At 49.5% G+C, this 22711-nt stretch overlaps 3 protein-coding genes across 4 annotated transcripts in view; 2 read left to right on the forward strand and 1 right to left on the reverse strand.

Annotated features, from left to right (window-relative positions):
* Positions 1-4083: 4083 nt before the first annotated feature.
* Positions 4084-6632, forward strand: Med11 (mediator complex subunit 11). The gene is made up of 3 exons (XM_048365305.1): positions 4084-4270; positions 4722-4852; positions 5989-6632. Exons 1-3 carry the CDS (start codon positions 4186-4188, stop codon positions 6124-6126), a joined length of 354 nt encoding a protein of 117 aa, XP_048221262.1. The 5' UTR covers positions 4084-4185; the 3' UTR covers positions 6127-6632.
* Positions 6633-8064: 1432 nt separating this feature from the next.
* On the reverse strand, positions 8065-14724 carry Cxcl16 (C-X-C motif chemokine ligand 16). 2 transcript variants are annotated; one of them, XM_048365303.1, is made up of 5 exons: positions 14206-14724; positions 13233-13365; positions 12938-13020; positions 8614-9012; positions 8065-8222 (listed from the first exon to the last, which is right to left on the reverse strand). In XM_048365303.1, exons 1-5 carry the CDS (start codon positions 14573-14575, stop codon positions 8155-8157), a joined length of 1053 nt encoding a protein of 350 aa, XP_048221260.1. In that variant the 5' UTR covers positions 14576-14724; the 3' UTR covers positions 8065-8154. The 2 variants fall into 2 exon arrangements, with proteins under 2 accessions (XP_048221260.1, XP_048221261.1); XM_048365304.1 differs by lacking the exon at positions 14206-14724 and adding an exon at positions 13690-13876.
* A 235-nt stretch (positions 14725-14959) lies between these two features.
* Zmynd15 (zinc finger MYND-type containing 15) overlaps positions 14960-22711 on the forward strand; it is a 56182-nt gene continuing 48430 nt past the window's right edge. Inside the window, exons 1-13 of the mRNA XM_048365295.1 lie at positions 14960-15553; positions 16369-16603; positions 16691-16846; positions 17119-17279; positions 18252-18404; positions 18705-18785; positions 18930-19046; positions 19129-19217; positions 19309-19407; positions 19564-19717; positions 19811-19869; positions 20155-20315; positions 20738-21022. Coding sequence (XP_048221252.1) covers positions 14968-15553; positions 16369-16603; positions 16691-16846; positions 17119-17279; positions 18252-18404; positions 18705-18785; positions 18930-19046; positions 19129-19217; positions 19309-19407; positions 19564-19717; positions 19811-19869; positions 20155-20315; positions 20738-20909 — 2223 coding nt within the window. The 5' untranslated portion in view covers positions 14960-14967 and the 3' untranslated portion in view covers positions 20910-21022. The remainder of the gene's footprint in view (positions 15554-16368; positions 16604-16690; positions 16847-17118; positions 17280-18251; positions 18405-18704; positions 18786-18929; positions 19047-19128; positions 19218-19308; positions 19408-19563; positions 19718-19810; positions 19870-20154; positions 20316-20737; positions 21023-22711) is intronic.

The following is a 22711-nucleotide window of genomic DNA, read 5'->3' on the forward strand; positions in this document are numbered from 1 at the left end:
ATTTTTCTTTTCTTCCTATATATTATCTCTTTTCATTTTGTGTCATTTGCTGAGACAGTTTTTCAATTTCTCTTCCAACTTGTAATGGACTTTTCATTCCTTTTGATGTGGTTTGATTTTTTTCAAGTGAGATTTTTAGGATTCAGTCCCACCTGCTCATCTCCCATCCCTTTAAAAAATACAGGTAGGAATCAGGTATGGTAGCTCACACTTATAATCTCAGCACTCAGGAGGCTTGGCTAGGAAGGTTGTGAGATCAAGGTCAGTGAGGCTTCAAGATTCTGTCTCAAAAGAGGGAGTGAGACAGAGAAACTTGATATGTTGTCCAGATTAGCTAAACTCCTGTGTTTAACTCACCCTCTCACCTCAGCCTCTGTGACTACAGGCTGGCATCATGACCCCTAACTTGTGTGTGTGTTTGTGTGTGTGAGTTGTGGGGCTACAAATCAGGGCTTGAATATTTGCTCAAGGCGAGTACCACTTGAGCCACAGCTCCACTTCTGAATTTTGGTTATTTGTCTTTTCTTTTTTGGTCAGTGGTAGGGCTTGAACTCTGGGCCTGAGCTCTTTTGCTCAAGGCTAGTGCTCTAACATTTTGAGCCACAGCTCCACTTCTGGATTTCTAGTGCTTAATTGGAGATAAGAGTGTCACAGACTTTCCTGTTCTGGCTGACTTAAGTCACAATCCTCAGATCTCAGCCTTCTGAGTAGCGAGGATTACAGGCAAGAGTGAGTGTCCAACCATCTAACCTTTTTTTTTTTTTTTTAATTTATTTTGCCTTGGGCTGGGGATATAGCCTAGTGGCAAGAGTGCCTGCCTCGGATACACGAGGCCCTAGGTTCGATTCCCCAGCACCACATATACAGAAAATGGCCAGAAGCGGTGCTGTGGCTCAGGTGGCGGAGTGCTAGCCTTGAGCGGGAAGAAGCCAGGGACAGTGCTCAGGCCCTGAGTCCAAGGCCCAGGACTGGCCAAAAAAAAAAAAAATTATTTTGCCAGTCCTGGGGCTTGAACTCAGGGCCTGAGCACTGTCCCTGGCTTCTTTTTGCTCAAGGCTAGCACTCTACTTCTTGAGCCACAGAGCCACTTCCGGCTTTTTCTTTTTATGTGGTACTGAGGAATTGAACCCAGGGCTTCATGCATGCTAGGCAAGCACTCTACCACTAAGCCACATTCCCAGCCCCTTTAAAAAAAAAAATCTCTAAGATCCCTAAAAGTTGTTTTTCCATTAACAGGTCATGTTAGAAAGTTTCTTCAACTATCTAGAGATCTTTTTTCTGTCTACTCATATTTAAGAGTGAAGTTGTAGTTGGGCATGGCTGTATGCACCTAGAATCCTAGCACTCAGGAAGCTGAGGCAGAAGCACAAGCTCCAGGGCAGTCTGAGGTGCTAAGAAATTGACTAGAAATTCCATGTACACAGCTGGTACTTTCCCACTGTGGGTATGATCACCATGGTGTTGTTATGCCAAGTCGCAAAACCACCACCAAGAAGACCACCGAGACTCAGACATTCCGAAATGCAATAGCAAGGCAAGACTTTATTCAAGCCGGGCCGCGGCCCAGGCCTTGTCCTACCCACTGACACAGTGGAGGTTAGGAGCCAGCCTCGAGCTGCGATTACACAGGGCTTATAAAGGCAAAAAACAAAGTTACAACAATCAGGTGTTCAAGCAAGCAAGATTAGGACACAGGTACAAATCTGATTGGCTCAGGGTTCGAGGCATTCTAGGGGCAGTTATAGAGTTAAGCATTCCCAGACGGTTAGAGTTCTTTTTTTTTTTTGGTACTGGTGCTTTGCCACTGAGCTACATCCCAGGCCGCGGTTAGAGTTCTTGACCGGCTGGGCCCTAATAAGCTTGCCCTGGGTTTGCTCAGACAACAAAACGGGGACTGCCTGAAAATGGGGTTTACTTCAACTTCTTCATTCCCCCTTCAGTGTGATCTAACTAACTGCTTTGCTGGAGAATGTACAATGTTCATTAGGTATTTTCTCTAACTAATCAAATTCCCCTGAGGTATATCTTCCAGTCTCTAACTTGGAAAATATAATCTTCATTGTCAGTTATAGAAACCATTTGGTATATAAAATTTTACTTAATCTGTTTTTGTGGAGTTTTTTTTTTTTTTTTGCTAGTCCTGGGGCTTGAACTCAGGGCCTGAGCACTGTCCCTGGCTTCTTTTTGCTCAAGGCTAGCACTCTACCACTTGGGCCACAGCACCACTTCTGGCTTTTTCTATATATGTGGTGCTGAGGAATCGAACCCAGGGCTTCATGTATACTAGGTGAGCACTTTACCACTAGGCCATATTCCCAGCCTCTTAATCTGTTTTTAACTCACTGATTTTACTTTCAACTGAGCTCAGGTCCCTTCTGAGCTAAAACTAAAATAAAATACAAAACCTTTATTTCCCACCTCCAACATTAAAGAAATATCCAGTATTCTAATGGACTGCAGGGAAAGTCCCTACCAAAATACATAAGGTCAAGGAAATATGGTAGTCTGACTATGTCAAATAACCCAATTCCAATCATACATACACACATACACACAGAGTAATTTTCTTATTTTTATTTTTTTGTCATCTTGAGGCTTGAACTTTTTTTTTTTTTTTTTTTTTTTGGCCAGTCCTGGGCCTTGGACTCAGGGCCTGAGCACTGTCCCTGGCTTCTTCCCGCTCAAGGCTAGCACTCTGCCACTTGAGCCACAGCGCCGCTTCTGGCCGTTTTCTGTATATGTGGTGCTGGGGAATCGAACCTAGGGCCTCGTGTATCCGAGGCAGGCACTCTTGCCACTAGGCTATATCCCCAGCCCCTTGAGGCTTGAACTTTGGGATGGGGTGCTGTCTCTGAGCTCTTCAGCTCAAGGCTAGTGTTCTACCACTTGAGCCACAGCACCACTTCCATTTTTCCGGAGATAAGGATCTTACAGACTTTCCTGCCCTGGCTTGGCTTTGAACCTCGATCCTCAGATATATCAGCCTTCTGAGTAGGATTATGGGCATGAGCCACCAACATCAGGTTCCAGAGTAAATTTTTAAAGGTAAATCGGATCATAATATAATTCCTTTGTCCTTGAAACTAAAACCCAAATGACTTAGATTGTAATCCTTTTCCTGATACAGCTCCCCACTCCAATTTTCCCATTGTCACACCTAATCACTACCACACTCCATTTAAACTGAACCTTTGCTAAGACTCCAAATGTGCTAGGCCACTTCACAGCATTACTCATTTGCCTACGCTATTTGCCTTTTCTACTCCAAACTCTCATCCAGTTAGCTCTTTAGGATACAATTCAGGTGGCAGCCTATGAGAATCCTTTGTGCTCCCTGCCATACGCCTGGACATCCATTCCACTGACACTTGAGATACGTGTGTGTATGTATGTACTGGGGCTTAAACTGAGGGCTTAGGTGCTGTCCTTTGGCTTTTTTATTCAAGGCTGGGGCTCTACCACTGGAGCCACAGCTTCACTTCTGGCTCTTTGGTGGTTAACTGGAGATAAAGAGTCTCACAGCCTGCCAGGTCATCATGACTTCGAACTGTGATCCTCAGATCTCAGCTTCCTAAGTAGCTAGGATTACAGGCATGAGCCACTAGCACCTGGCTTTACGTCATTCATCTTTATCTCATGAGCCTAGCGCATACTAGGTAACTAGAAAAGAGGAAAAAAGGCTGCAAGGATCCAGCATCCAAGAACATATGGACAATCTGCTTCAGCTGGTCTCCTGGTCCCAGCAGCTTTCCGGAAATAAGTTAACACTCACCAAGTAAAGCTTCCCTTGGGCAGGACTGATCCGGAGGAATATCCTCTAGCTGCCATCACCATCACTTAGAAATTCTTGCCAAGTAAGATACTGTCAGTGAAAGTGGACAGGTTTGGATAGCCTGAGGCCTGAAGTCATGACACCACAAGTGGGCTGTTGGAAGAGGTGCGGACCAGGTCAGGCGCAGGATGCTCTGGGAGTTGTAGTTCACTGGGTGGCTTGAAAGGGGCGTGGCCGCAACTCCTGGGAGGTCTTTCTAGAGAGCTCTCTGCGCAGGCGCGCGCTCGACATCTTGGGAATTGTAGTGTTCTTTCTAAGGTGCTTTCTACGCAGGCGCACCCCGATAACCATTTCCGGGCGCCAGCATCGCACTTGTCCAAAGGACCAAAATCTCGTGGTTTTCCAGAGGAGCAATGACTACCTACAGCCTGGCGAACGAGCGACTGCGCGCCCTGGAAGATATAGAACGGGAAATCGGCGCCATCCTTCAGAATGCAGGTTCGGGATGCGACGAGTGGACGGACGGCAGGGCGCGAAAAGCGAGCTGTGACTGTTGCACATGCGCTGACCGCAGAGTCCGCTTAGCCGGGGCGGGGGCTCGAGGAGCCAGAAGGCTTGTTTTTCTTTTCTTTTCTTTTTCTTTTTCTTTTTTTTTTTTTTTTTTGCCAGTCCTAGGGCTTCGATTCAGGGCCTGAGCACTGTCTCTGGCTTCTTTATTGCTTTGCCACTTGAGCCACAGCGCCACTTCCGGCTTTTTCTGTGTATGCAGTTCTGAGGAATGGAACCCAAAGCTTCAGGCACGCTAGGCGAGCACTCTACCCCTGAGCCTCAGTGCCAGCCAGCTTCTGGGCGCATGTGCAGCGAGGTGGGGGGCGCTGGGGGGCCGTGGGCCTTGGGGCGGGCCTTCCCTGCGCTTCTCCCGCCAGCCCCTCCCTTTCTGCCCGGCCAGGGACGGTGATCCTGGAGCTGTCGAAGGAAAAGACCAACGAGCGGCTTCTTGACCGGCAGGCGGCGGCCTTCACCGCCTCGGTGCAGCATGTGGAGGCGGAGCTGTCGGCTCAGATCCGCTACCTCACCCAGGTGCGTGTCCTCGGAGGCCGCGTGGAGCCCCTGCCCTGGGCCCTCGAAACCCCCTGGCAGAGCACTGGCCGGGCAGGACCACCCCGGCCGGGCGGACCCCCTTCCTCCATGGCTGTTTATTCCTCTAAAAGAAAATACGAGGGCCCTGTGCTTCTGGGTGGGGAAGTGTGGGAGGTAGGACACAATACCAAAGCCACAGAACTTTGTTTCTAGAAACTTTGCCAGACTCCAGAGCAGGAGACCCCAGATGATTACATCCGGGCTAGAGTCCTGGAATCCTAGCTGTTTAGGAGGGTGAGACTGGGAGGATCTAGGTTCCAGACCAGAGCGCATCTCCACCCTTAGCTGGGTGCCAGTGTGTCAGCCTTCATGGGGTGGCACATTAGGTGTATTATGGTTCAGGTCTTGCTGACAACAAGCTAGACCCAATGTAGAAAATTTTTAAAAAACAAAAAGGGCTGGTGGCCTAAGTAGTAAAGCAAATAGGCATTGAGTTGAAACCCCATTACTGAAAAAAAAATCGAAAGTCCTTATGACCGTTACTGCAATTTACTAAGATTTATGGTATACCAGGTACTCTGCATTTTTTTTTTAATCCTTCAACTCTAGGAAATAGTTACTGTCACCCCCATTTTACAGATGAGTTTAACAGAAGTTAAGTGATTTGCTTAGATTGCCAAGCTACGAAACAGCTAAAAGAACAAGAAGACAAGAGCTGGGTGCTGGTGGCTCTCATCTGTAATCTTCGCTACTCCTGGAGGCTGAGATCTGAGGATTGCAGTTATAAGCCAGTCCTGGGCAGGAAAGTCCATGAGACTCTATTTTCAGTTAATGAGCTAAAAGCCAGAAGTAGAGCTGTAGTTCAAGTGTTACAGCCTTGAGCAAAACAGGCTAAACAAGAGCTTGAGGCCCTGAGTTCAAGCCCCAGTAAGAAAAGAAAAGCGACAATAAACTTGATGTCTAATTAAGGGTAGGTAAGGGAGACAGTGTGCTCCACGAATACATTTTTGTTGTTGTTGTTTGTCAATTTGAGGCTTGAACTCAGGGCCTGGGCGCTTTCCCTGAGCCTCTTTGTGTCTTCTACCACTTGAGCCACAGCACCACTTCCTCCACTAATACATTTAACTGTCCTATAGGTGGCCACAGGACAACCCCATGAAGGCTCCAGTTACTCTTCCAGGAAGGACTGTCAAATGGCTCTGAAACGAGTAGATTATGCCCGCCTCAAGCTTGGTGATGTGGCACGAACCTGTGAACAGATGTTGGAGAACTGAGCCACGGAGGAGAACATAGAACATGGAGGGAGACCATGGCCTGGACCCGGAGACAGCGCTGGAGGCCCGTCGGACGAGGACCATAGATTGACATACATATGTGCCTTCATGCTCAGTGTAGGACAATGGGGCAGGACTGGAAGTGGAGAAACGAAAGCCCAAGCCTGCCTACAGTTGGCCCTGGCTCCTATAGTAGATTGCTGGACACAGACAAGCTCAAACAGGAGTTGGTGACTCAGTGGTTTGGGCCAACGCACTTCCTCATGCACATCATGCTCCAACCCCAGGCTTCCTGAAGATTTGGCAAATGAGCAATATATTCTTCATTGTTGCAACACAAAACAAGAACTACTGGTTTCAGTAATAAAAGAAGTAACAATTTTATAGAAAGATGAGATTGTCACTGGGTTACATATGAGTGATACAAGAGAGTGAGGAGATAAATATCAGTACAGCAACCACGAAGGGGGGAGGCCTGGAAAAGCCCAGGCTGTCAGTGTGGGAAGAAAGGGAGCTCAGTGGCAGGAACTGTCATCAGAGAAGTTGAAGCCAGCAGTTATGGGAAGGGGACAAGGACCTGAAACCAATGTCTGTAGAAATAAGAGTCACTGATCCTAAAAATAATTTTTAATAGTTAAAAAAACATGGAGAAGCTGGGTGCGGGTGGCTCATGCCTGTAACCCTAGCTACACAGGAGGCTGAGATCTGAGGATTGCAATTCAGAGCCAGCCCAGGAAAGTGCATGAGACTTATTGCCAATTAATCACCTGAAAAGTTGCACTGGAAGTTGCACTGTGGGTCTAGTGGTAGAGCACTAGCCTTGAGCTGAAGCGCTCAGGGACAGCACCCAGGCCCAGATTCCAAGCCCTATGACCAACCAAAAAAAAAAAACCCACCCCAAAACACCACACATGAAGAGAATCAGATGTGGTGGCTCATGCCTGTAATTCTAGGTATTCGGGAAGGTTGAGATCTGGAGGATTATGGTTCAAGGCTAGCCCAGCAAAAAGTTAGTGCGACCCTATCTCAATAGAAAAGTTGAGTGCATGCCTGTCATCCTAGTTACCTGGGAAGCTAAAGTAGGATTTCAGTTCAGGCTGGCCTGGGCAAGAGAAAGCTCAAGACCCTACTGAAAAATAATAGGCAGTAAACTGGAGATGTGGCTCAAGTGGTAGAACACCTGCTAGTAAGCCTGTGACTGAGTTCAAATCTTAGTACCACCAAACTGTCCAACCTGTCATTGCACAATCTGAAAGACACTTTTTCTGGCATGCTAAGAAATACTTTGTGACATAGCTACACCCTCAAACTACAGATCTTTGTAATATTGCATTTTTTAAACCTTCAGAATGTACTAAGAGGGGTTGGGAATATGGCCTAGTGGTAAAGTGCTCGCCTCGTATACATGAAGCCCTGGGTTCGATTCCTCAGCACCACATATATAGAAAAAGCCGGAAATGGTGCTGTGGCTCAAGTGGTAGAGTGCTAGCCTGGAGCAAAAAGAAGCCAGAGACAGTGCTCAGGCCATGAGTTCAAGCCCCAAGACTGGCAAAAATCCAAACAAAACAAGAATGTACTAAGAGAAGACAGTGAGGTTAATCATATACTAATCATTAGGGAGTGCCTAATATAAACCAGGAATTGTACCACAGTTTTCCAAAAATAAGTCATGCCAGGTATGGTGATGCACAGCTAAAGTCCTAGCACCTAGGAGGATCAATAGTTTCTGGTCTGGGGGCTGGGAATATGGCCTAGTGGTAAAGTGCTCACCTCATATACATGAAGCCCTGGGTTCAATTCCTCAGCACCACATACATAGAAAAAGGCAGAAGTGGCGCTGTGGCTCAAGTGGTAGAGTGCTAGCCTTGAGCAAAAAGAAGCCAGGGACAGTGCTCAGGCCCTGAGTTCAAGCCCCAGGACTGGCAAAAACCAAGTTTCTAGCCTGTGCTACATAGTGAGATCCTAAGTACACTTCAGTGGTAGATCACGGGCAAGCACAACTTCCACAGCAGCTCAGTCCATACGCTCTTAGGCTTCCATCCGTGGCTCAGGTGTGTTGGAGTTTGGTGTCACAAGTGTATACTGAAGCTGCAAATCTGGGAAGAATAAAGAAATGTGGAGGTGAGCTCTAAGACCAAGAGGAATCAGGGAGGGGGGAAGAGCTAAAGCGGGACACAGATAGCAACTCAAGGATCTGGCATACAGTAAGTGCTGAGGGATAGACTTTTGAGCTGCATCAACAGCCCGCCTCTTCATGTTCCGAGTACTGCCTGGCTTTGAAGGACAAGTGCTTATCTCCAGGCCGGTCGCAGTTACCCTCTTTCTCCACTCAGGAGTTCTGGCTGACTTTTCTCAGAGCCTATGGTCTCTAGGGTAAAGAGCCTTAATACATGCATGCCCATGTTAGGTTTCCTGCAGAATCTCCACCATGTGGGGGTACCAAGAAGGCTGTGAGTCCCTGCAGGAAGGGTTCAGAAGTCCGGTTACCTGAGGAGTACTCTTTTGACTGCTTCCTCCTCTTGCATAGCACAAAGAGGAGGACTCCGGTGAGGATGAAGGCGATGGCCAGAAGAGACAGCACTGGCACCACAGCTGATGTGCCAGCTGTAGCAGCTCCCTTTTCTTCCTGCTGCTTATGGTTCCCTACAGCCTCAGGCCTAGCTCCCAGACTATAGGTGGAAGTGGGAGTAGTGGTTTCACAGAGGAGGGTGAACTGGTTGTCTAAGGGCAGCGGCCCTGGTGGGAGGGTAGACTGCTGAGTATGCTGAGTCTGGGCAAGAGTGCTCTTATCTGGAGATGCTGCCTCTGTGGGCTCAGGAATTGGGGTGCTGGTGGGAGGCAGATGCTTCTGGTCAGTCAGCCTCTTCTTATGAGCACTTCCACATTCTGGAGAGGAGAGATGTACAGGTTTAGGGCCATCAGAACAGGAGTAAGTAAGACAACAAAAAACAGGTGACACTGGTGCTGGTGGCTTACACTTATAATCCCAGCTACTTGTGAAGCTGAAACCTGAGGATCATATTTCAATGCTCAGACTGAAGACACAATTAGCCACCTTTTGGTGCTAACGTGAAAAAGCTAAAGGAAAGCTTGTAGGCCCTGAGTTCAAGCCCCAGAACTGGTACAAAAAGTGGTATCTTCACACCCATTGCTAGGATCATGGCTGATATCCCATAACAATATATAACAAATTAAATTTTATGGGACATGACAGCCTTCAAGAGATCCAATGATCCAGGGAAAACGAGTGTGTGTGCGTGTGCGCGTGCACGCGTGTGTGTGTGTGTGTGTGTGTGTGTGTGGTTTTTCTGCCAGTCCTGAGGCTTGAACTCTGAGCCTGGGTTCTGTACCTGAGCTCTTTTTGCTCAAGACTAGCACTTTACTACCTGAGCCCTAGTGACACTTGCTGCTTTTTCTGTGGTTTTCTTCTGTTACTGTTGGTTTGGCGTTTGAACTCAGGGCCTGGGCACTGTCCCTGAGCTCCTTTGCTCAAGGCTAGGGCTCTACCACTTTGATCCACAATGCCACTTCCAGTTTTCTGGTGAATAACTGGAGAAAAGACTCACAGACTTTCCTGCCTGAGCTGGCTTTGGACCGTGATCCTCAGATCTCAGCCTCCTGAGTAGCTAGGATTACAGGCATGAGCCACTGATACTCAACTGAAAAGTATATTTTTATGCTTAGATATGATGATGAATTGGAAGTTATATAGAAGACTGGGTAAGAAGGTTATGATTTAGTAATTTTAAAAAAGGAAGGGGGGCTGGGAATATGGCCTAGTGGTAAAGTGTTCACCTGGTATACATGAAGCCCTGGGTTCAATTCCTCAGCACCACATATATAGAAAAAGCCAGAAGTAGCACTGTGGCTCAAGTGGCAGAGTGCTAGCCTTGAGCAAAAAGAAGCCAGGGACAGTGCTCAGGCCCTGAGTCCAAGCCCCAGGACTGGCAAAAGAAATAAATAGATAAATAAAATTAAAATAAACAGGGAGGAATCTGGGGGTGTAGTTCAGTGCTAGCGCCCTTGTCTATCATTTGCAAGGCCTTAGTTTTGATGCCTAGCACATTTTCCCACAATAGAAAAACAAAATCAGAAACAAAAATGGGAGGCACCAGCAAAGCCTGTCTAGATTCTTCTTGGCCCCTAGATATAAGACAGGACCCCTGTGGAATGAAGGAGTTAGGCTACCTTTCAGGTGAGGTAAGTTATAGAGTTCCTTATTACCATCTGTCACACAGAAAGGGGGCTGATTAGAATCAATTTCTTGCTTTTTAAGTTGCTTAGGTGTGATATTTGAGGATGTGAAGTTCTGAGTCCAACAGAAGGGAAAGAAGTAGATCAGGGAGAACTTTGAGGGGACAGCTGGAGGGCTGAGGTGAAGCTCAATGGCAGAGTACTTATATAGTATGTGTGAGGCTTGGGTTCTATCCTCAGTGCAGAACACACACACACACACACACACACACACACACACTCTCGCTGGTGAGCGGTGGGAGGGGAGAGAGCAGCATCTGCCGAAGGCAATGTAGAACCAAGGGCAAGGAGAGCAGGAAGGATCAAAGGAAGTAAATCGATTTCTGTCCTGAAGGCAGTATGGGTACCACTGATAATATGCAAAAAAACTTTAGGTATACTATCAAAGAACATTTTGTGTTTTCATAGCTGTGTGTTTATTTTAGGAGAAAATAGAATCAGCACATCAAATTTGTGATTGCTCAGATTTCACAGCTTAGGACAAGTTGTGAAATAACTTTTTCAAAATTGGCTTGTATGTTCTTAAGATTCATTCATTGCATTATATGTAGATTTTTTTTTACCTTAAAAGAAAAATGTAATTAGCTGCTGGTGCTAACAACTGTAATCCTAGCAGCTCAGGAGGTCAATATCTGAGGATTGCAATTCCAGCCCAGCAAGGCAGAAAAGAACATGAGTCCTGGGCCTTGAACTCAGGACCTGGGTGCCATCCCTTGAGCTTCTTTTGCTCAAGGCTAGAGCTCTACCACTTGAGCCATAGCTCCACTTCTAGCTTTTTGGTAGTTTAGTGGAGACAAAAGTCTCACAAAGGGCTGGGGATGTGGCTTAGCAGTAGGGTGCTTGCCTAGCATGCATGAAGCCCTGGGTTAGATTCCTCAGCACCACATACACAGAAAAAGCTGGAAGTGGTGCTGTGGCTCAAGTGGTAGAGTGCTAGACTTGAGTAAAAGGAAGCCAGGGACAGTGCTCAGGCCCTGAGTCCAAGCCCCAAGACTGGCAAAAAAATATAAGTAAAATAAAGAGTCTCACAGAGCCAGGCTCCAGTGGCTCACGCCTGTAATCCTCAGGAGGCTGAGATCTGAAGATCACAGTTCAAAGCCAGTGCAAGAAAGTCCATGAGACTCTTATCTCCAATTAACCACCAGAAAACCAGAAGTGCTGCTGTGGCTCAAAGTGGTAGAACACTAACTAGCCTTGAGCTGAAGAGCTCAGGGACAGCTCCCAGGCCCAGAGTTCAAGCCCCATGATCTACCAAAAAAAAAAAAAATCTTACAGACTTTCCTGCCTGGGCTGGCTTCAAATCATGAGCACTGAGCTCTGTCCCTGCCCTCTCTTTGCTCAAGGTTAGCACTCTGCCACTTGAGCCGCAGCACCACTCCTGTCTTTTCTATATATGTGGTGCTGGGGAATCGAACCCAGGGCTTCATGTATATGAGGCAAGCACTCTTGCCACTAGGCCATATTCCCAGCCCTTCTTTGAGATTATCTCCAGGTAACCACCAAAAAGCAAGAAGTGGAGATATGAGCACCAGCCATGGGTGAAAAAGCTAAGCAACAGCTTGAGACAAGTTCAAGCCTCAGTACTAGCACACACCAAAAGAGTGGTGGCTCATTCCAATAAGGAAGGTCTGAGGATAACAGTTCAAGCCAAGGCCAAGCAAGAAAGTCCATAAAACACTGATCTCCAATTTACCACCTTGCCTCAAGTGGCAGAGCACTAGCTTTGAGTGAAAAAGCTCAGGGAGCTGGGTGCTGGTGGCTCATACTTCTTTTATTATATAAATATAAATATACAAATGTTGCAGAATCTAGATGGCAAGTCCAAATTTTTTCACTGTACAATTCTTTTAACATTTATGTCTAAATTTTCATTATTAAATATTGGAAAGCAAAAATGCTTTCAAGTGATTTGAAGAAATACAGTAATATTATGTATAAATATATGTTCTTATGGGTTCGATTCCTCAGTACCACATATATAGAAAAAGCCAGAAATGGTGCTGTGGCTCAAGTGGTGGAGTGCTAGCTTTGAGCAAAAAGAAGTCAGGAACAGTGCTCACACCCTGAGTTCAGGCCCCAGGACTGGTGAAAAAAAAAATTATATACTTTAGGGGCTGGGAATATGGCTTAGCAGTAGAATGCTTGCCCTGATTCCTCAGTACCGCATAAACAGTAAAAGTCGGAAGTGGAGCTGTGGCTCAAGTGGTACAGTGCTAGCCTTGAGCAAAAATAAGCCAGGGACTGTGCTCAGGCCTTCTGTCCAAGCCCCAGGACTGGCAAAAAAAATTTATATACTATATATGCATGTGTGTATATACATATATGCATATATAACAATGACTTCAAGGAAATATAAAGTAAATAATAGCACATGTAGTAGAATAAACTGGCAGAAATCAGGGATGGTGTTGGGTAGAGAAGGACTTACATGAAAGTACTTTGGGCAGCACTGAAAGTTCTAGAAATGTGCAGTGTCAGAGCAGAAAGGGCTATAGCCAAGAAAGTTAGCAGGTGGAAGCCCCTCAGAGTCCCATCTGAGATGCAGAAAAACTCTCACCTTTGCGATCTAAGCAGCTCATCAATTCTTGAACCCAGGGCTCTTTGCTGCCTCCACAAACTTTCTGGGAATGGAGGTGGAACCTGTAAAGAAGCACAATCTGGACTCAGCTCTGGCTCCTCCTTCTCTTCCCCACTTTTCCTCATTCCAAAGGGATAAGTCATCCCCAAGAAATAAGTTCTGCAGGAACTGGAAATCCCCAGGTAGAGAGAGAAAGCAATATTCGTCCCCAGAGAGGGGTCTGGAGACACCTGTCTGTTAGGAACCCGCGGGCCTTGCCCACCAGGGAGGGTACCTGACATAGGATGGACAGTGATTGTAGGCTTTCAGGTATTTTCGGATATGATCCATTAACTCTGGTCGAGGGGCAGAAAGGATCTTCTTATCGCAGGGACAACTTCCGAAGACGCTGCCCTCGTTGCCATCTCCTGAAAGGGGGATGTAGAGCCGTCACCCCCGAGTCGCCTTTTGCTGTCCACTAACCTACCCGAAGCTCCAAGTCACAGCCTTTCCTCTAGATTTCGGCCTTAGCCCTCAACCCCCGGGACATCCATAATCCCACCTGGACGCAGGTGTCCTCAGCCTCTCCCCAGCCCCGGGCACCTAGCTTTCCCCTTGCCCCTGCTGCTGTCCTTGGGAGTCCTGGCAGCGCCCCGCTCCCCTCTGTGCCCGAGGCCCCCATGTCCTTCCCTCCCTGGCTCGGCTTCTTCCGGGGTGAGCTCTCCCCAGCCCCCAGCTTGGCCCGGGCTAACCTGGCAGAGTCAGCTGTGACAGCAGGAAGAGCAGAAGCGCGCGGGGCCGGGGCGTCCAGCCCGGCCTCATGGTGGCGGCCGAGGGGGCAGCACCCGGCCACTCGCCCGGGCGTGGCTCCCGGAGCGCCTCGGGAGTGTGGGGAGTGTGAGGTCCCACTGATTTCTCGATGGAGTTTGCTCCCTCCCCCCCCGCCCCCAGCCTGAGTTCCTAGACGGGGAGGCGCGGACGCAGAATCGGCCTAGGGGGCGCGGGCGCCCTCCAGTCCTGAGCTCGCGCGGTCCCGAACCGAACCGACCGCGGGCGCCGCGTCCGCCTCCCGCCACCCACAACGGGGGAGCCCCAGAAGGCGGAGCCGCTTGGCACCCCGCCGGCCCGCGATGGCCATGCATGGGAGGCGGACGAAAGCGAAAGGCGATTCGAGGAGAGACCGGGGTCAGCGAGCCGCGGCAGGACACGCGACGGGTCACGGGGTCACGGGTGCCAGCCTCCTCTGGCCGAAGGCAGATGCTGCCCACCTATGTAATGATGGCGCTCCGCTCGCGGCCACCTGCTCAAGGATGTCCTCCCTTCCCCGGCCCGGACTTCGACCCCATGGCATCCCGCGAGTCCGCCCGCAGGGTCGCTAGGCCTGCGCCCCGCCACGCGTGGTGTGGGCACCGCCCCCAGGGCAGCGGGCGGGAGCGTGGCTCTCCCGGGGGCGTGGCCTGAGGAGGCGTGGCCTGAGCGGCGGGCCTCCGGGCGGGCGGTGGGCTCGGGCAGCCCTGACGTCACGACGCCACCACCCCTTACCACGAGGTATTTACCTTCGAAAAGTGGTGGCGGCTGCAGGTACCGGAGAAAGGAGTGGGGCGTCCGGGGAAGGGACAGAGATCTTCTGCGGCTCATGCCAAACCCAATCCAAGCCCAAGAGATGCCCCAACTCCCGCTCCCTTCTCCACAAGTCCTCCCCCATGGGGTTAGCCTTCATTCAAAACCTCTTTTAGGGTGTCTGAGTCCCAAATAATGGCTCGTCCCTGAATATTTGTCCCCAACCCTATACACCCATGTCACCTAGTTTCCCCCATTCTCACCCTTGAACGCCTCATCTTTGTCTCTGAAAGCTATTTTCAGCTCCTTAAGAGTCATCCAGAGATCCCACCCTAAGTGACCCTTGAATCCACACTCTCCCTCATTTTGTGACCTTCCCCCTCCAAGAAAAATTCTCACCATTACCCTGTCCCTCACCATATATCTCTTCCTCTGCTTAGTTTGGGCCCAGGCCCTGTGCACCTGATGACATGGAATTTGTATCTGGATACCGAGATGAGTTCCTTGATTTCGCTGCTCTCCTTTTTGGCTGGTTTCGCAAATTTGTGGCAGAGAGGGGGACTGTGGGTACCAGCCTTGAGGGCCGTTGGCGACAGCTGGAAGCTCAGATCAGAAGGCTGCCTCAAGATCCTGCCCTCTGGGTGCTCCATGTCTTGCCCAACCGTAGTGTGGGCATCAGCCTGGGGCAAGGGGCAGAGCCAGGTCCTGGACCAGGCTTTGGAGCTGCCAGGCTCCTGGGAGATGAGCCTCCACTACACCTGCAAGACCTGAGCCCCTATGTCAGCTTTATCAGCCTAGAGGAAGGAGAGGAAGGGGAGGGGGAGGAGGAAGAAGATGAAGAAGAAATGATTGGACAGGAGGACCGTTCAGGGACAGAGAAGGTGGAACTTCTGGAGAATGGGGAACCAGCCCCTACCAGCAAGGAATTCCCTCAGGAGGCAAAGTCTACAGGGGAGCCAGAGGTGGCTGAGCAGGAGGCAGGTGGTGATGATGGCTGCAGAGAGGACAGAGGGGACAATGAAAATGCATCCCAGAAGAGGAAGGGACAGAGAAGTGGTAAGAACCCAGGCTTGGTCCTGCTTTAGCCCCTGACCAGTCATCTTTTTCTTCAATCCATCCCCTGCCACTCAGAACCCAGTTTGGAGTCATAAACTGGTGGTCTTTGGGTAGGCCTGGCTTAAAATAAATTTACATTATCCATTGTGGGTTGGTTTTTTTTTTTTGGGGGGGGGGGTTGTTGGTGTATCCTGGTACTGGGGCTTTAACTCAGGGTTTCATGTGCTCACTGGGCTTTTTTGCTCAAAGCTATTGCTCTACCACTTGAGCCACACTTCCATTTCCAGTTTTTTGCTGGTTATTGCAGATGAGATTCTCACAGACTTTTCTGCTTAGGCTGGCTTAGAACGGCAACCCTCAGATCTTAGCCTCCTGAGTAGCTAGGATTACAGGCACATGAGCCACCAATGCCCAGCAACTACAACGTTGTTGTTTTTTAATCAATGTTTAAATACTTAAAGGAATAAAAATCCAGAAGTCTAGATTTTACGTTGCCAAGAAAAATCCAAAGTTTTTTTTTAATGGAAATTTATCTGGGGGCAGGGGAAGGGGATTACTATTAGAATTTGAACTCAAGTCCTTGGGCTTGCTAGGCAGGCATTCTACCATTTCACTCCCCCAAACCTAAAGTTCTTCATAGGATGATTACATTTCTGTATGCAGCAAATCCTGGCACTTCGTATCAGCTGTCCCTTTAGATGAGGCATGCCCTCTTCTTCCTAGACTTCTTTCCTCACTGTGGTTACTTGTCTAGCCCTTTCAGGAAATTGGATTTTGTACCTCTGCATGACCATCTTTGTCTCCTCTTTCCCCAGAGGCTGCCCCTCTGCACCTTTCCTGCCTATTACTGGTGACCGATGAGCATGGCACCATTTTGGGCATTGATCTGCTAATAGATGGAGGTCAAGGGAGTACGGGCCGGGGCTCAGGAACTGAGAACCTGGCTCCTAGGGCCTATGTTCTCCTCTGCCACAGCATGGCCTGCCCCATGGGCTCTGGGGACCCTCGGAAGCCCAGACAGCTGACCGTGGGAGACGCCAAGCTGCATCGGTAAACAACTCTGGTATCAGAGGGTGGGGAGGCCTGGGGCCTGCATTCCTGAGTCCTCTAGCTCAATGCCATTTTCACCCCATTCAGAGAACTGGAAACTCTGGTTCCAAGGCTGGGTGTGAAGTTAGCCAAGACTCCTATGCGGACCTGGGGTCCTCGGCCAGGCTTCACCTTTGCCTCCCTTCGGGCTCGAACCTGCCATGTTTGTCACAGGCACAGCTTTGAAGTGAAGTTGACACCCTGGTAAGTAAGCAGCCTGTATGCAAGGGTGGAGTCTGAGGAAGAACCTAATCATCAAACAAGCCAGGCCCATGGGAGTCCTAGCAGATAGAGGGAGGGCCAGAGGGAGATGAGAAAAGATGAAAAAGACAAGAAACAAGCTGTTATAGGCCATTGGGGGAAGGGGGGACAGGGAAGACAGGCTGAATGATGTAAGGGAAGCTGCAGGGCAGGTGCACAGCTGGCAGGACCAACAGAGATGAACACTCAGCACTTATGACCACCTGTGTCCCCAGCCCCCAGTGCAGTGCTGTCTTGTACTGTGGAGAGGCTTGTCTCCAAGCTGATTGGCGGCGATGTCCAGATGATGTGAGCCACCGGTTTTGGTGTCCAAGGCTTGCAGCTTTTATGGAGCGAGCAGGGGAACTGGCAACTCTGCCTTTCACCTACACCGCAGGTACTGTGGGGATGTAAAACTGAGGGCCTATGACTTTGCAACTGGGCCCTGGGGCCCTGGATAAAAGGTAATGGGTTTGAAGGCTGAGTGTCTGGCTGAAGTAGACATCCTTAGGATAAGAGTATTTGGGGCTGGAGACAGAATATCTGAACTGGAAACTGGGTGACTGTGTCTCTGAGAGAACTTAGAGGATTTGAGATTTGGAATTCAAATGCTTGCTTCCCACATCCACCACTACTTCTTCTTCTTCTTTTTTGCCAGTTCTGGGGACTGGACTCAGGGCCTGAGCACTATCCCTGGCTTCTTTTTGCTCAATGCTAGCACTGTGCCACTTGAGCCACAGTGCCACCTCTGGCCGTTTTCTGTATATGTGGTGCTGGGGAATTTAACCCAGGGCTTCATGTATAAGAGGCAAGCACTCTTGCCACTAGGCCATATCCCCAGCCCCCCACATCCACTTCGAACTGGCAGAGTGGCCAGGCACTTGTGGCTCATTCCTGTAATCATGGCTACTCAGGAGACTGAAATCTGAGGATCATAGTTCAAAGCCAGTCCAGGGAGAAAAATCTGCAAGACTCTTACTTCCAATTAATAAGTAAATAGCCAAAAGTGGAGATATGGCTCAAGTGGTAGAGAATTGGACTTGAGTGAAAAAGTCACATGCGAGTATGAGTCACTGTGTTCAAGCCCCAGTACCAGCACATACACTAAGGACAACACATCACTTTACTTCTTGGAGCCTACCTTAGGCTTCTCATCTACAAAATGAGACTAACAAATGGAAAGTCCCACAGGAATGATACACAGATTATGTGGGCTCAGTGCCTGGTACATTGTAGACACTCGGAAATAACAATTCTCTCCTCCCTAACTAGAACCGGACTCAGACCCAGGGCCCCTGGAAGAAATCAGAGGAGAGTTAAAAGTCTTGGGGTCTGGCCAAGGTCCTTAACGACTCTCCTCTTTCTACAGAGGTAACCAGTGAAACCTTTAACAAGGAAGCCTTCCTGGCCTCTCGAGGCCTGACTCGTGGCTACTGGACCCAGCTCAGCATGCTGATTCCAGGGCCTGGTACTCCCAGTCACCCCTGGGACAGCACACCATCCCTCAACCTTCTTCTCAGTGGTGCGTGGGGCTTTTTTTTGTCAGGCGTGGGTCCCTCACCCTCGGGGGAAGGATAGAGGAGAAAAAGCTGCCCAGATGTCAGTCAACTCCTCCATATAAATACCAGCCCCCTAGCCAGCACTGTCAAGGCCATTATAAGGCTGCTCTGCCCTCAAAATAGCTACCCCAGTCCAAGGCATACCCACCCCTCCTACTACATGTCTAGGACCTTTCTCAGGTACCAACCTTTGTGGGAGAAAGGAGACAGGGAAGTGAGAGTTTTCCTGACCTCAAGTCTGTTCATCCCTTTCATCCTCTTAGGAGATCCTTACCAACTGCTCCAGGGAGAAGGGCCTGCCCTGATGCCTCCAGTGCCCCTAGATCCACCCAGGGGCCTTTTTGGTGAGTTAGAGCTTGGACATGAATCAGAGGGCCAGCAGCTTTGGTGGCTGAGAAAAGAGGGGCTATTAGACCAGTGAGGTTGTGGGGGGGGGGGCGATAGATCTAGTTGTGTAGCCAGGTTCCCCATTAACTTATTCTCTCCAGGGTCATGGCAGGATTACTATGCATGGCGTGGTCTCAGCCTTGACTCCCCTCTGGCTGTGCTTCTCACCTACCCACTGACTGTGTACTATGTCATCACCCATCTGGTGCCTCAGTCCTGTAAGGAGTGCAAGGGGATGGAAGGGAAGGAAAGCAGTGAGGGAGACCATATCCTTAATGAGTTGACTTCACTTCCCATCAGTCCCTGAGCTCAACATCCAGAACAAGCAATCACTGAAGATCCATGTGGTGGAGGCTGGGAAGGAGTTTGACCTCATCATGGTATTCTGGGTAAGTCTGTCCTATCCTGAAGACTGGGCACTGGGGGTGCGAGAGGACAGGGCCGAACTGACCTCTGTCTTCCTCTCTGTCTGTCCTTCAGGAGCTTTTGGTCTTGCTCCCCCATGTGGCTTTGGAGTTACAATTTGTGGGTGATGGCCTGCCCCTTGAGAGTGACCAGCAGCATTTCACCCTGCAGAGGGTGAGGGCTTAAGGAGGGCCCTCCTCTTGGGCTCTAATCTCTTTTGTAGCCTCCTGCTGGGGCTCTGCCTTTCCTCAAACTTTTCTTTTGTCTTGTGGGGTGCATCCTCTCACACTGACCTCTAGTGGCTTCCCTACTCTACTCCTGGCCCTGCAGGATGGCCATGAGGTGTCTGTCCATTCTGGTTCTGGGATATCCTCACGACTCTGCTCTGGGATTAAGGAGAAGGGAGGCCGCAGGGACTTGCAGATCAAGGTGTCAGCCAGACCCTACCACATGCTCCAGGGACCCAAGCCTGACCTAGTTATTGGTAAGAGCTTGGGTGGGGTTTGGGAACTGCATGTAGAAAAAGAGAGAGGAGACCACCGGAGCCAGCATCTCCATTCATGATTTCTCACTGTAGGATTTAATTCTGGCTTTGGTCTCAAGGATACCTGGCTGAGCTCTCTGCCCCGACTACAGGTAAGGAATCTCACCAGCTTAGCCCCCTTCCTTCCTTCTCTGAAAGACTTTGGACTCTCCTCTTCTCCACCAACTGACCTAGGGAGTGACCCCAGGTCCTCCAGTTGCCTGGTATCTGCTTTGTGCCTCTCCAGCATCCTGGTCTGTCCTGGGGGCTTCACTTTTCAACCTTGTCCACTCTGGGATGTGGTGACATGGAGGGTGTGTGTGGGGGGGTAAGCCCTCGGGCTGTCTGGGGCAGGGACCACCCAGGAGTGTCTGAGGAGACCCTCCTTCCATGTCCAGTCCCTCCGGGTCCCAGCGTTCTTCACTGAGAGCAGTGAGTATGGCTGTGTGATGGATGACCAGATCATGGCAGTGGCCACAGGAGGGGGCACCAGCTCACCACAGCCCAACCCCTTCCGCTCCCCCTTCCGCCTCCGAGCGGCCGACAACTGCATGCCCTGGTAAGGGCCCCACCACCCTCCCTGCCTCTCTCCTGACCCATTCATTTCTTTGATTCTCAGCGTCTGAAGGGTCTCACCTGCCTGGGACCCTCCCTACCCCAGCCCTGCAACCTGCCTTCTAGGTCTTTACTACCCACTTAGACTCCTGGCTGGTCTCGACCACCTGCTACACATGGCCTGTAGCTGCAGGTCACCAAATCACAACTCCTGGCCTAGTGGCTAAAGGAAGCTTTAAGACAGCCCCGCCCCCGAGCGTCCAGGCCCCGCCCCTAGAACCTGGCCCCGCCTCCGGTAGCTCTGGGTCCGCAAGCCCCGCCCCGGACGGCCAGGCCCCGCCACAGAGCGGCCAGGTCACGCCCCCGGAGCCTGGTCACGCCCCCGGAGCCTGGCCCCGCCCCTACTCACCCTCTTGCCTCCCGCAGGTACTGCAACGCCTTCATCTTCCACCTGATCTACAAGGCCCCACAAGGCAACTGGGCCCGTCCTGCGCCCGGCCCCGCGCCCCCGGCCCCCACTCCCGCGGCTCCCCCGGTACCCACTAGAAGGCGTCGAGCTGAAAAGAAAACTGGGCGTGGGGCCCGTCGGCGGAAATGATGCTTTGAGGTCGTGGCCCACCCCTCTCCTCCCTGAACTAACCATCCAAAAGCAAATGGGAAGACACCTGGGCCCTGCGGGAGGAAGACTGCCAGTGGGTGGAACACAAAAAGGTAAATAAAATATCTTGTTTGAAACCAGAGTCACACGCTTTGATTGGCTCATGATTGGGTCATTATATTGAGAAAGGGGAAAAGAATTTAAGGATGGTACTCACAGAGCTGTCTCCTCTCTAACTCTGCTTGGTGGATGCCAGTTTTCCCTCATAATCCCACATTTCTCTCCCAACCAGCGCATTTACCCCCGGTAACCCTCAGGGTCCCATCCCAAGACAAGGAAAGACCAACAAACGAAGAGTGGCTTTCTTACTAGTGAATTGGGTAAGCAGACAGAGAGCTAGGGACACACAGATCCTTTGTTTGTATTCAATGAAAGACCCAGCCATTCAACTCTACTTTCCTATATTTTCTCCCCTATATTCTGCATGTCGTTTCCTAAAATGACTCAGCCCCATTCATTTCAGTCTCATCCCACTGCCCACACCACCATATCTCATCTCCATAATGCAGCAAAGTATTCCTTCTTGCTGGGTGCCATTGGCTCAGGTCTGAAATCCCAGCTAGCTATTTAGGAGGCTGAGATATGAGGATCACAATTCAAAGGCAGCCCAGGCAAGAAATTCTGTGAGTGGTGCTATGGCTCAAGTGGTAGAGTGCTAGTCCTGAGAAAAAGACTCTCAGGGACAGGCCAAGTTCCAGCCTCAGGACTGGCATGCTTACACACACACACATGCACACACACACACACACACACACACTTTTTTTTTTTTAAATCAAAGACTATGCCAAGTACCAGTGACTCAAACCTGTAATCTAGCTGCTTAGGAGGCCAAGATCTGAGAATCATACTTGCAAACCAGACTGGATATGAAAGTCTGAATTTTTTTAAATCACTTGTAGAGCTTGAACTCAGGACCTGGGCATTGTCCCTCTTTTGTTCAAGGCTAGCCCTCTACCACTTTGAGCCACGGTTCCATTTCCAGTTTTCTAGTGGTTAATTAGAGATTAGAGTCTCACAGACTTTCCTGCCCAAATCGCCATCCTCAGATCTCAGCTTCCTGAGTAGCTAGGATTACAGGCACGAGCCACCAGTGTCCAGCTTGTGAGATTCTTATCTCCATTAACCACCAAAAAGTGGGAAGTGGAGCTGTGGCTTAAATGGTAGCACACCAACCAGCCTTGAGTGGAAAAGCCAAGCAAGAATACAAGGCCCTGCCTTTATAGCCCCAGTACCAGCATATACACACATAAAAAGGAAGACCAGAAAATTGTGACAGATTGAAAGAGACTAAGAAGACACAGAGCTAAATACTATGTAGTATCCTGGTTGGAGATACTGGCAGAAAACTGAGGAAAGTCTACAGTTACGCCTTTCTGTAGACTTTCTACAGACCACAATGGTATTGTATCAATGGTAATTTCTTTGTTTTGATGAACATGCCATGGGTTGTATGAGAGGTAACAGTAGAGAAAGGTGGTAAATATCATGTGGGATTTCTATATCTTTGCAATTAATCAGAATCTAAAAAGAAGCAAGATTAAATTGTCTAGAATAGCTTATGCTTTTCTTCCTATTGTTCTCTTCTAGTATCATCAAAGATTTGAAATAGACACCAAAGTCCAGAGCATAGGGAATATTGAAAACAATAAACCTCTATATCCTCATAAGCCAGCTTCAACAACAGGCAATATTTTGTCCCTTATAATATTTCCAACTCCATCTTTCTTTTCCAGAGCATACCA

Source organism: Perognathus longimembris, chromosome 17 (genome assembly GCF_023159225.1).
Source record: "Perognathus longimembris pacificus isolate PPM17 chromosome 17, ASM2315922v1, whole genome shotgun sequence".
Taxonomy (NCBI): domain Eukaryota; kingdom Metazoa; phylum Chordata; class Mammalia; order Rodentia; family Heteromyidae; genus Perognathus; species Perognathus longimembris.

Excerpts from the sequence above, each read along its gene's own strand:
- Med11 (XM_048365305.1), top strand. The coding sequence starts at position 4,186 with ATGACTACCTACAGCCTGGCGAACGAGCGACTGCGCGCCCTGGAAGAT. Across the intron at positions 4,271-4,721 it reads CGCCATCCTTCAGAATGCAG|GGACGGTGATCCTGGAGCTG; the intron begins GTTCGGGATGCG and ends CTGCCCGGCCAG. Across the intron at positions 4,853-5,988 it reads AGATCCGCTACCTCACCCAG|GTGGCCACAGGACAACCCCA; the intron begins GTGCGTGTCCTC and ends ACTGTCCTATAG.
- Cxcl16 (XM_048365303.1), bottom strand. The coding sequence starts at position 14,575 with ATGAGCCGCAGAAGATCTCTGTCCCTTCCCCGGACGCCCCACTCCTTT. Across the intron at positions 13,366-14,205 it reads GGAGCGCCATCATTACATAG|GAGATGGCAACGAGGGCAGC; the intron begins GTGGGCAGCATC and ends TCCCCCTTTCAG. Across the intron at positions 8,223-8,613 it reads GTCAAAAGAGTACTCCTCAG|ATTTGCAGCTTCAGTATACA; the intron begins GTAACCGGACTT and ends TATTCTTCCCAG.